Source organism: Manacus vitellinus, unplaced genomic scaffold (assembly GCF_001715985.3).
Source record: "Manacus vitellinus isolate BGI_N305 unplaced genomic scaffold, ASM171598v3 scaffold_24_pilon, whole genome shotgun sequence".
NCBI classification, from domain to species: Eukaryota; Metazoa; Chordata; class Aves; order Passeriformes; family Pipridae; genus Manacus; species Manacus vitellinus.
The window spans coordinates 12,712,871-12,726,260 of record NW_021939798.1 but is presented as its reverse complement, the minus strand read 5'-3'; the positions used below and the strand labels follow the sequence as shown (position 1 = coordinate 12,726,260).

Here is a 13,390-nt window from a genome sequence, read left to right as displayed (position 1 = left end):
CCGCGCAGGGCCGGCCGCGTGCTGCGCGGCCCCGGGAGGCCGGCGCGGGGCTGGGTCCTGCCGGCGTGGATGATGGACTGGCTGTCCAGAGGTCCAGAGGAGCAGGGCCTGAGCTGTGGACTTCAACGTATGAATGGACTTCTACAGTGGAGGTTTGTTCTGTGCTGCTATTTCTGTTTTCCAGGGAGCAATCGCAATTTCTTCATTGTCTCATGAGACACTGTCGCATGAGAGCGACTCTTACAAGCTTCCTTGCCTTGTTGTTTTCTTCTCAGCTATTTTTTAGTGTGATATTGTGCATTTTGCAGATAACTTACAGGCTTCCCTCCTCATCCTCTACAAAAGAGAGTGCTCCCTGCAAATATGCTTGCTTGAGACATCTCCTTTTACATCAAGATGGACTTAGCTTTCTGCACTGATCTGTTGCTGGTCTACTGCTATTCATACAAATGTTGGATTATAAAACTGAGTGTGTGTTCATACTGCTATTTAGCATCTGTGAAAGTTGTAGTGAGCTTCTCAAGTACACTACAGAAAGTATCACTCTTTGGGGTACTCGGTGCTTAGGAAATTCAGGAGTAGGTGCTCTACTCCTTTGTGTGCTTATAGCACACAATCCAGTGTGTAGGGGAGTGACTGCCCCCCTGTGCTGGGCACTCGTGAGGCCGCACCTTGAATCCTGTGTTCAGTTTTTGGCCCCTCACGACAAGACAGACGTTGAGAGACTGGAGTGTGTCCAGAGAAGGGAACAGATCTGGGGAAGGGTCTGGAGCACAAAGACCAGCTGAGCGAGGTGGCAGGGTTCAGCCTAGAGAAACAGAGGCTCAGGAGGGACCTTCTTGCCCTGACAGGAGGGTAGAGCCAGGTGGGGATTGGGCTTTGCTCCTGGGGAGCGAGGGACAGGACAAGAGGAAACAGCTTTGAGTTGTGTCAGGGGAGGTTTAGATTGGATATTAGGAAAAATTTCTTCTCCAAAAGGGTTATCAAGCATTGGAATGGGCTGTCCAGGGAGTTGGTGGAGTCACCATCCCCGAGGTTAACAGTTGGACTCAATGCTCTTAAAAATTTTCCAACTTAAATGATTCTTTGATTCCTATCACTGCTGTGGAGATGCACAGGAGTAAGGTTCCAACCAGAAGAGGACAGGTAGGATACAGTATTTTCTTTTGAGAACTATGGTATTGTAGAGATTAGTAGCTTCCAATATTTTAGAACCTTACTGAGATCATGTAATACCAAGGGAGGATCTGAAACTCTTCTAATGACTTAGAAGTTTCTTCTTTTCCCTGCACATTATGTTTGCGTTGGCTTTTGGTTCAGTTTTGATGAACTGTAGTACGCATTTGTCCATGCTTAGAGATTCATTGCGGTAATGTGTGAAGATGAGCAATTTTGGGTAGATAGCATATAGCCAGTAAGACCTACATTGCTAATCTTAAAGATCAGTAAAGCAGGTTTTTGACTGTCTACCATTATCTGAATTTAGGCCATTTACTTGCAGACTAGATGAAGTTAATTGCAGGAGAGCAGAAACCGCTGATTGTCATGGAGTTTCTGAAGCAAGCTGTGCAGTGCCTGAGGCCCAACACAATTGGTGAAGTCTAGCAGCTGAAGACATTTTTATGTCTTCACACAGGTAATCTTTGGTCTTCAGGAAAAGGAAGTATTATCTCCATTCCCAGTCCCAAAGAACTGGAAAAACTTCAGATTTTGAGAGGAAGACATTTTTACTTCTCATCACCCCACCCTCTGGCTCTAAGTTTTTAAGGAGGACAGTTCCATCCCGTAAAATGGATTCTCATAAATCTGTTACTCTGACCGTCCAGGTAAACATCTTTGGAGTGTGTCATGGCTCATAGAAACAAAAATGAGGATGGCAGGATAAATAGATTGTGTAATGCTGGGTCTTGTTACAGAGTTGGGCCATGATGGGTTGGACATAGCCTTTGGGCTGGAAACTTGGTAGTGCTTTTGAGCCTAGTAGTATATGTGTAGCCAGTATGTACCCTGCTTTTCCTCTCTACAAGGTAGCATTTTCAGAGGGTGAGTCCTTATTGTTTTAATTTCCTTGTGAAGCTACTTGTAAGTGTTGCTATTTCAAAGTGTAGTGATGGGGCCAAAGGCTTGTATTCCAAAAAGGTTGACTCCGAAGGTGGTTCTAAAGGTAGCTGAAATCTTACCTTTGGCCGAAATCTTACAGAACTCACTAATGTTTGGTAAGAACAGAAAATCTCTTCTAAACTCCTGTTTGCTAAAAGGGCCAAAGGTTTCCTTCTATTTCCATCTATAAAACCAAGACATTTCCTGCATTTATTTTAGGTGTATTCAGGTTCCTACATCGATCCCCAAGTTCACATTGTGTAGACTATAAGCTTTTTGACTCACCAGTAAAGTTTATCCATTTTGGGCACTATTGAATCACTGGAAGCCATCAGTTACTCATTTGGGGAACTGACATGCACTTAACTACGTGACTAGGGACTGTTTGAAGGTACGTTGGAGAATATGACAGCTCACTTGAAAGGGGGGTAGGGGTGAAGAAGATGGTGTGGTTGATAAGTTAGGCAATGCTGAGATAAGGCATAAGGAAAAGGAGCATGCCAGCAGTCAGAATGGCATATGGATTTAGACATTTACCTATTATGTGATTCTTCAGATGAATGCTTTGAGAGGCCCACTGCAGTATGTAAATTATGCTGGGACTTGCATTATAATTTTTGTGTGCTCAGGTATGGAAAATCGTTTGAAGCCAGTTTTCATTGCTGTATTTTAAACCAGAGGTGATTCATATAAATAAATTAACTAAATCCCTTTAATAATTGTAGTATTCTGAAATTATATGTAGCTAAATGAAACTGGCTTTATTTCAAAAGTCAGGTTGTAAATTCTGATTCTAATTTTCCGAAATAGTCACTGATGGAACTTAATCCCTCCTTTCTTTAAATGTCATGGGGCTAGGACATACAGTTCTTTTCTGGTGACATAAGGAAAGAACTACTTATATCTTAAGATATGTAACATATATAGATATATAAGATCTATAAGAACTACTTAGGTAATACTTTATCTTCTTTAAATGAGTGTACTTCAGATATAATTTGGATGCAACATTCAGGTTTCTGAAAAGTCTCTCCTCAGGCAAATCTTTATATAATCTAGAAAAACAGAAAAGTGAGAGAGCATTACAGGAAGTTTGCATCATGACTTCCAGACAAGCAAGTCATCTAAGTGACTAAGGGAAAATCATGCTTTAGGTCCAGCTCATGTTTTACATCTTTGTCTGTCTCATGTGGTTTGGTTGATGGATACATTTTTTAATAATTAAATGCCTTGATAGCAAAATATATTTATCTGTGCCACATGACCTCATGTTGCAGTTGGCCTGAACTTGTTTTACAGGCTTTTTAAAATTTTTCAAATGATGCAGTGGAAGTTCAGAGGATAGGAAGTTTGTTCCCATCCCTGACAGCTGTACTGTAAGGGGCCAAGAATCTCCTTTCTGATCTGCACTATGGAGAAATTGTTTAATACTAAACAGTCTGATAAACAAAATGTATGGGAAGACAAGTGAACAAGAGAGTGAGATCTGAGAGTATGGTACAAATATTATCTGTGTTTTGGGGGAAGAGGGTGTTACTAAAAGAGACTGGGGCTGCAGAGGAGCATGCCCGTCCTCACACGATGCAGAGGAGGAGCTGCTGTGAGAGAGTAGCGAGGATGGAACGGGGAGAATGTGAGGAAGAGAATATGCTAACGGAGGCCTGGAAGTGAACGCGGCGCGAGTAGCCGAGAAGCGCCGGCTGGTTGATCAGGAACGGAGGCAGAAGGGGAACTGGCGGTTCCTCCCGGAGCGAAGGCCGAGAGGAAGGGGAGGGGTGGGGTCCCCCCCACGGATGACGGTGGGCGGTGTCCCCCACGGACACGAGCCCGCCCCTCGGCACGGCCCTCCCCGCCGCAGCTCCCGGGAGACGCGGCGACGTCCGTGAGCGGAGGGACGGGCAGGTTCGTGCCGGGAGGAGCCGGCCTGCGGCTGGACTGCTCCATCAGAAGGCACTGCGGTCGCACAGCATTTCGTCGTGCCGCAGGTTGTCTTTCGGAGCTCCCGACGCGTCGCTTGTGCATCTCGCGTCCTTTTCTCTCTCTGGGCACACTGTCTTTCTGCACCCCTCTCGCTAAGTGTCCTCCGTGTTCAGTCCCTGAGTCCAAAGCATTATCTTCTGCTTCTGTCTACTGCCTTCCTCTAAGGGACTTGACCTCAACAATCTGCCTGCCATCTGCCCTTCTGCCTCAGAACATCTGACCCTCTGGGTCCTCCATGGAACCTTCCTTCTGGGTTCTGCTTCCTGGCTGCGGGTTCTGTTGGCAGAGTTTTCCTTCATCCCTACTCAGTTGTCTTTTTCTCCCTTTCTGCTCTGCAGACCTCTAGTCCTGGAGAGTACTTGATCCCTGCCTTGCCAGTAGCATTCCCATCCTCCATCTGTGTGGCTGTCCCTTCCTGTCATCCCTGGGGATATTTGCTCTAGGGACTCAGTGTCAGTGCTCCTCATGGTGTGTTGCCCTCTATTACATTCCTTGGACACTCTCTAGAATATGTAACCATGTCTCAGTCCTAGAAGCAATTATTTCTTCCCACCATACCTTGCGGTCCCTTATGCCTCCTAATCTTCGGTCTGCCCTGAATAATGGGCCTGACACCATACCCCGTGCAGGATGCGATGTACCCTGCAACATAGCCCACCACATGCTATACCCAAGGTATGTCCCTGCTACCAGGTTTCTCTTGTTTGTTGTTTGGTCTTTATCCTATCCCCCAGCTTCTGCTGTATTTTATCTATTTTGGTCAAATTGTATAATGCATGATGTGTATTTGCTGTTTCATATACCTGACCTTACTTGTAAGGTAAACAGCAAACCAGCCTCCAGGAGTAAAGAAGGAGACAACACACAAGTGATGCTTACTTGTATCACTGATAGTCATAATTTTTTCGAGGAACTGTACTGACTGGTGGTCACAATACTGTGCCTATGCTGACTGCTTGTTTCATCTTGACTTGTAGCACACTGTGAAACAGCTAGAAATAAGGCTAGCAAGGAAGAGAGAAGCAAGTTCAGTTTCTTTATACTTTGAAGAAAGTTGTAAAGCTTTACACTTCTTTGACAAATAGGGGTTGTATAGAAGTCTGAAGGTTCTCAATTATTACTCTGTTCTTCAGGATCACCTTGCTCTTATTTGGTTGAAAGGTGACTAGCTCAAACATGGCATTTTTAGTACGAGCAATTGCAAAGTCTCCACTGAATCAGATATGCCAACCACATTCAGCTGTGTGTGATTTACAGCCAAGTTTTTTTCTGTGTGTGTAGGGAGGGGTGGTTTTGTTTTCAGTGGGTTTTTTTGTTTGTTTTTGTGGGGGGTTTTGGTTGATTGGTTGGTTTTTGTTGTTTTTTTGTTGTTTTTGTTTTTTTTTTTTTTAAAAGAAGCTGACATAAGCCCCATTAGGCCCTTATAGGAGGGAGCAGAAGTACCTATCAATCTCCTCTTTCCGTATGTGCTGAAGTAAGTGGTTGGACTGCAATGGGTAATTTTGCTGGTTAGGTTATAGGGGTAAGCTATGCTTATGTGTAATATGTTCTTTCTTATGTGTATGCTGTTTCCTGAGTTGTCTTTTGATATCACCATATTTTGGTTTACTGTTCTTCTTGTGACTGCAAGACATCCAGGCAATTGGTGCAATTTATATTTAAAATTACATTGTTATTTACATTATAGTCATTATTGAAACCGACTTGCAATTATAAATGTTGCTGATCTCAAGGGCAAAATGCTCTCTTCTTCTCCATTACATTGTATTTCTAAGAAATACAGTTCTCTGTGATGGAAAACAATAATTTAAAATTGCAAGAAGGGTCATTAATTTATATTTTTCTATGGAATTAATGATTCCTATATTATATGGAACCCGAACTTGCCTCAGAATACCACTTTCAGTTTATCAGTAATTTGAGATATGGAGATTGAGAGGAAGATTGTTTTTATAGGAAATGGTGTGGTGCTTTTTAATTTTAAGATAATTGTAGAGAAAGATTGTAAAAGAAGTATAATTTTTCTTAACCACCTCTTTCCAAGAAAAATTGTGACTTTAGTTTGATAATTTCAAGGAAGCAATAGGCTGGAGCTGTGGTCTTGTTTTTCATTCCTTGCACAAAGGTCATGTCTAATAATGTATTGTTAATTTTAGCTAATGAAACATACATCAGGTTTTTAAAAGGCACTTGTGAAAGTATTTTGATGCCTTAGTGGGTATAAACTGACCATAGTTTCTTGCAGTGCCTTAAGTCCAGAAAGCATCTCATAGGCATTTTTTATCTTTAATGTCTTTATGATCGTGGTGGAGGGAGGAAGTCAGATTTAGTTAATCTTTTTAACTGTGGTAGCCATCAGGTGCATTTGGAGCAACTGTAGCTGAAAGGATGATACAGAAAGAACAGATCTTTCTTAGTGTTGCATGCTATAGGAGGGGAGACAGTACTGTTCATGAATATCCACAACAGTGACTTTTAAAGAAAACACTTATTTCTCCTTACCCAAAGGAAGAAGATATACTATTTGTACATGGTAGCACAATTTGACCATTGCCAACAAGAAGCAGAATATGAAGTGAAAACATAATTTTATTTTAATTGTCTTGGGGATAAAAGTGAAATCTAGGCTAGCAGAATTGAAAGGCCACCAGATCATTGTGTCCTTTAGCAGGGATTGTTACTCAGTGTACTTGGGAAAAGCAAGTTGAATTCTTTTATACTTGTCACGTGCAATGAACAGAGACTCATTTTTTGATCCTAGATAATTAGAATTGTCTAGTTTGTCTGTGAAAAAAATGTTATTTAAATTGTGGCATCCTTTAGCATAGAGATATTGCATTATATTTGCTGATCTGAAAATCTCTCTTTCATCTAAAGAGATTAAAGATCCACTATTTGAAAGGCATGCTTGTCTGATTTGTTCTGCGCATGCTGTGCTTATCCAGAAGGGATTATCTGTAACCACTGACACAGAGTAATACTGCACAGTGAGAGAAGCTATATTGACTCCAGAGATTTTCCCAAATCTCTGGAGAGATCTGAGCAGAAATTACCATTTTTTAAATTATTTTTTTTTTAGCCAATCATAGTGCTTAGAGATAATGTGGGTTTTTTTTCTTCTGCAGAATTTATAATTAGATACTAGACAAATATGGAGAATAAACAGCAGAAAGAGATGGAAGTGAAGCAAGTAAAAGGTTTTGCCAGTATCGGCACAGGCTCCCTGTTGTTTATTTTCTTTTTGGTTTTAAAACTAGGAGAAGACAAATGGGACACGGCAGTTAATACTGCTGATAAAAGAGAAGGCTGGACTGTGACTTGATCATCATAAATGTCTTGAAGAAAAGAGAAATAAGTGTGCAGTTTGTGTGCAGTTTGTAGGGTGGAGGGAAAAAACACATTTCTTGAGTTCTGTCTGCACATCATTCTTTTTTAATGTAACTATTGTCTTCAGACGTAATGGTATCTTTGGGATTATTCTCTGCTTAAAATGGTAACTGCTGTAAAGTGCTGTAAACTGTTTTGGGTCAAACAACATTTATAGTGTAGAGGTGGTTGGATAAGTTTTAAATAACTTTTTTTAGTTATTGTGAGTGATCTGGGCAAGACTCTGGAATTTGTCAAAGGTCACTAGAAGATGTTACTGTGGTTCTGGAGTATATGCAAATTCATTTAAAGCCTGTTCAGGAATTTTACCTGGAGCATATCCTTTGGGAATGGAAGGAGGAGTTTGAGTCCTTTAGACCCAGCATTGCCTCTTTGCCAGGCTGAGCTGAATACTGCTCACTGAGCAATACAGCAATTATTCTTCTGATCTGCCTTGCCCTGAAGAGTTTTGGGATGAACAAGGGAGTTGTAGAAGTGCCTGTCTAGACTACACTGAGACAGCACTTCTGATACACTTCATTTGTATGCCTAAGTGTTAACTATAGCATTCAGCTTAATTCAGGTGACGTGTAAATTTAAAAGCAAAATCTAGCAGAATAGGAAAGTAAATATCCATTTCGGTGTTTGTGACTCTCCTGTTTTAGTTCACAGTTCTGTCTTTGTAGTTATATGACCAATCTTATCTAACCAAATGCAGCGGTCATTCAGCTACATAAAATAACTGTAATATCGAGTTGAAAGTAACCAGAAGGTTGCAGAACAGCATGGTATCAATAAATCTGTTACATTTTGCAGGGATGAATACATAACTTGAAAGGGTTCAGTGTATCATTACTGGTCACCTAAGTACCAGTAGCAGTATCAGCTCTTCGAATTTGCATGAAATCCTGACCTTACTGGTATTCTTCCACTGTATCTCAGAGAAACTTTTTTGTTGATAGCAAATAATACTGCGGGAGGATAGGAGAAAATATAGAGCTGTATCTAAATGTATCTAAAAGATCAGATTTCTGCTGGTCAGCCCTTGTTTTGCAGTTTCTTCTTATGTAACTGAAATTTTTGGGTGGAGGAGGAACTCTGCTATACTTAAGTGGAGGTCCTGCACTACTTTTCAGCAGATCCTCTATATTTTGTATGCAACTTCTGAAGCATTGTTTTGGGATGTAACATATACTGTTCTAATTGGTTTCAACTGACAAGAAAAAGATGTTATGGTGACTGTTTCTTTAGGAAATTATAACATTTTGTCTTTATAGTTATGTGTTATTGTTCAAAAAATTTTACATATGGATGCCTCATTAGTTCACCAGAGATGCTTTTTAATGTAAATTTGTTTTATTTTTGTTTATAGCTCTAGGAATAGTCACATAGGTCATCAGCAGGAGAAGAATGTGAACCTGAAACTTCACATGGAGCAAAAATTTGAGAACTGGAAGGAGAGATTGATGTCAGAAATGGGTATAAGAATGTTGGAGAAACAATGTGGTATTGCTGCAGTGCCATCTAGCAATCCTTTTTTCAGTTTTATTTTTTTTAATTAGCGTGTTCTGGTTTAACATTGCTATAGTTGTATAAGCTTTTATTTTTTTCCTATTTTTTTCTAAAAATTGATTATATTTATAATTACAGATTATGCCCTGCTTGTGTAGCAGCTGTTGCTTTGCTTGTCTGACAGCTGCCCCTTGTATGGAACTGCTAAGAATGTGTTTAGTAATCTGAGATTGTGTAAGATTATTTTATGTAGACAGCCCACTGCTAAATTCGTTAACCTTGAAATTGCAGGAAAGGTCAGCATGTAGAAAGCAGAAGTATACTTAAGCAAGATGGGTAAATACACGTTTTTTATCATGCTCCTAATTACAAGGCTTTTTTTCCCCCTTCTGCCTCTTATATTCCTGTCATTTCACCATAAAAGGATCATTTTACTAACAGTGAAATTTGACCTTCAACTGTGATACCCTAGGGTAGAATTATACGACCTTTCTATATATTACAAACTTTAAAGGGCAACAAAACCTCCTTTCTCTGTTTTTGTATAAAAATGTATTGGATATTGAAATCACTTCTACATATTTACATATGAATGTGTTTAATTGGCCTGTCAACCAAACCAATATATAATATAAATGAAGTGGTATTGTTGGACAGTTGTGTCTTGCGCCCAGCACCTGCTGATCTATGTCTTGCTGCCCTCAGTCCTGCTAAAATAACCCAGCTTCATCCAGGGCTCTCTTACCCGTTGGTTCCCCAAAGGCAATTTATGAACGTACCCAAAGAAGTATGAGCACTGCTCACCTGAGCAATTCTAGAGAGCTGGCTTGGTTGTGCATTGTGTGGTTGAACTGTAACAATAAAGCTGATTAGCTGCTGTCTGCAAGCACGAGGGTACAGCATCTTATATGCACGATTTCTCTTATCCCACTGGAGGAGGAAAAAAGTTATCTCCATTGTTTATGTTACAACTAAAGAAGCACATCTTCCGTGCTTGTCATTGGATCTCCCTTTAATCTTACACATGATGTTGCATCAATTAGCCAAAATCCCTTGTGATCTCATCCTCTTGTTTTCAAATTTCAGTTGTGACTTATCAACTGAACTTGTCAAAGTAGTATCTCTCAAACACTTTTTAATACCTTATCAGTTTAGCCACCTGAATGGCCGCTCACTGCAACAGTTTAGTTTTCTGGAAAATCCGTGGCTTCTTTATGAACAGTTTTTCATACACTTACAAAACACAGGCGTTGTGAAGCATGAGTGGCACACTTCATCAGTGGTATCTTTAGTGGTGTTTCCATGTGTCGGAATAACTTGCAGTATTGCTTTGGAGGAATTTCACAGCAGAATGACCATTCTGTAGTATTGTTCTTACTTGGGATTGAAATGTAAAGTCCTCTAACAACAGATTTTTGTTTTCCCAAGAATGACAAACCACATGACTGTTTTGATTCTTTTCATTTAAGTTAAAATTCAGGGAACAGGGTGGGGAGGAAGAAGTTTTTCCCATAACTTCCTGTCTCCCAGCAGCCCTTTGTCACTTTCTCTCCAGAGCAGAAAACATGGTAGTATTTTTCTAACACCTCTTCATTAATGCTTCAGTTTCCTAGCTCTTTAGTAGTTCTGCAAGTATACAATTTAAAAGCCTCTTGACTGCAGCCAAAACTTTCCTTTCTAATTGTAGTGAATTGTTTTGCTTACCTTAAACAATTAGACTAGTGAATACAAGTCTCTATAATGTACCTTTAATTTTTTTCATGTGATTTGTTAGTGACCACTTTTTGTACTGTTTCTATTGGCATTCTGCAAAAACAGAGGGGAAACAGTTAAATGTTTATCACCACTAGTTCCATATTTATATGCATGTGTACATAAGAAGATGGATGTCCTAACTGCTTGTAGTAGACTGTACATAATAAACGATATCCCTTTATTCATGTGCTTATAATCTAAACTTCACTTCTGTTAGGTATATTTAAAATTTTCCTTGAAATTGTGGCAAAAAAAAAGTTGAAATAATTTAATTTGGTTTCTTTTTGTATAGCTCAAGACTGTTCTGCCCCATTTGCTGAATGAAATGTCCCGTTTAAAAAAATAAAGAAATGGAAAATACCCACAACTTTTAGCACTGGAGAGAGATAGCACTTTTCTGCACCTCTAAAAGTTTAAAATGAAGTTCAGTTATTTCTGTAATGCCTAGTCTTTGACGTATTACAGATACTCAGATGGCTTTAAAGGAATTGAACTTTAATGTCTGTAAGATGGTGGTTTTTTTCATAAAATGAACTTTTTTTTCTCCTTTCTCCCTGATAGTTATGGAATCAGATCTTATTTTGCAAAGGATACCGTTTGTCTGACGTGTTTCTTTAAATTCCCCTTTGCTGTACATACCATATTAGGGTGTGTACAAAAAACACCACAAAACATCCTTGGTTATTCATTCTGCTTAAATCAACAGGTTTTCTCTGTGTATCATAGGTATAAGCAACAACTGTCTCTTGGAGCTGAGCAAGAATGGATTCTAGAACAGGGTAAAATGCAAACAGAACTAAACTGGCAGCACCTCTGTGAGAATGCTGAACATAATCGATATCAGAAATCAGAGGATCTAACACAAAGCCTGTTTTCATCAAGAGAGGAGGTGAGAATTTCAAATTAACAGTTTCAGAATCATCTGTTGCAGAGAGACCTATGGAGTTTTTCCACCGTGGTGTTTCTCGGGGAAGTATGACTTTGATCTTCTTTCAAAAATATGTAAAATAGTAATTCTGTATTAAGCACAGCAGTTCATCACACATATTTGATCAGAGACCAGATTAATTTTCATAAACATTCTCTAAAGTGGCCTTTTCTCCCTTTTCGTGAAATCAAGTCATCTTGAGAGATGTCACTGCTTTTCTCTTGCCATTGTAGCAAAAGAAGAAAGATCCCTCTTAGAGCAGCCCCAGGCCAAAAAGGATTTCAGATCACAGTACCACTTGAATTCTATTAAGGGAACAATATTAGACCTGGAAAACTCTGAGTATTTTTGTATGGGGGAAAAAAATCTATTTTGTGTAGTACATAGCTTCTGTTTCTGAAAAATTAGATACGTGTTTGTTGTTTAGAGACTATTACACAATGGGCTATCAGCTCTCAATGCCAGATTGCCTAGTAAACTCATGGGTACAGAAAAAACACTTGTTTATGAAGTTTAGAATGCAGGCATTTACTCTGGTGTTATTTTATCATTGTCTTTCAAAAATGATTCATAGGCATCAATAGCTGCAGCATAGGAACACATGTGAGAGATGAATCAGCATTGTCCATTTCACATAAAGATTAGACAATGGAGCTAAATTATTTGTCTGTGAAGGCAGTTTTTGACAGAGCCAAAAGGAATGTGCTTAAGTCCCTGTGCTATGATTTGAAATATCTTTGATTTTTTCTTTTTTTTCTTCCTTTTTCCTTTTCTCCTCCCTTTCCCTTACTTTCTTTTCCTTTTTCTTTTCTCCATCCCTTTGTCCTTGAGCTACTGGCATCCTCTGCTTTTCATCCTTTCACTCCTTCCTGGTTTGAAGCTGATCTACAGAAAACAGACTGCAGGTTGCATGAAGTGAAGACTCTTCTTTCTACTTTGACTGTTGAGAAAGAACAGACAATATAAGCATCATTTAATCACAATATTTTACCTGAAGGGGGGAAACAGGTTAGACAACACTTATCATAGACACTAGTGTAGACATTCTGAAATGACAACTTTATGAGCCTTGTTTCCACTGGATTTACTGTAAGCAGTTCATCAGTTTCATATATATAATTCAAAATATTGTCATATCTAGCCTGGAATACACATAGATTAGATGTCACAGGCTCAATTATGGCTCTCATTTATTAGTCACTGGCAAAAGGAGCAAGCTGGATGTAGACAGTTGCTCCAAAACATGACAATGTAGTGTACCATCATGGCACATCAGAATGGGAAGAATTAATTTCTGGAATGTTCCTGAGGCTCTGTGTCAGTTGCAGTTCAGGGTAGATTTTAAAGTTGTAAAGTTAAAATTTTAAGGCAATGCTTCAAAATACTAATATGCCAGCTGTATAAAATAATGTCTTATATTTTAGTATCACAATTTTTCCTTTCATTGCTACCTATTAAAGTACGTACATTTTAAAAATGCATTCAAAATTGCAAGCGTAATGCTGTTTTGAAGCCATGCTGAAGGATAATGCATTATAAGTAGAAAATTGTCTTTCGTAGATAAACAACAGTAAAGAGTGTGCTGCAGTGCACTCTGCTGGGCAGCTACACGTGCTCAACAGTGAGCAGTTCAGAGCGTGTTACCAGAGCTTGCTAAGAAAAAGCAGTCTTAAGCAAGCCTAGTAGTTCCTGAATGCAGGAAGTGTTGTATTCAGAAAGATACTTTCTGAAGACAATTTTTTATCATAG

The 13,390-nt window shown here is 39.5% G+C and overlaps 1 protein-coding gene across 1 annotated transcript in view; it reads left to right on the top strand.

The window, feature by feature from the left end:
• Positions 1–62: 62 nt before the first annotated feature.
• Positions 63–13,390, top strand: part of CCDC57 (coiled-coil domain containing 57) — a 37,129-nt gene continuing 23,801 nt past the window's right edge. Inside the window, exons 1-2 of the mRNA XM_029960002.1 lie at positions 63–152; positions 11,440–11,602. Coding sequence (XP_029815862.1) covers positions 70–152; positions 11,440–11,602 — 246 coding nt within the window. The 5' untranslated portion in view covers positions 63–69. The remainder of the gene's footprint in view (positions 153–11,439; positions 11,603–13,390) is intronic.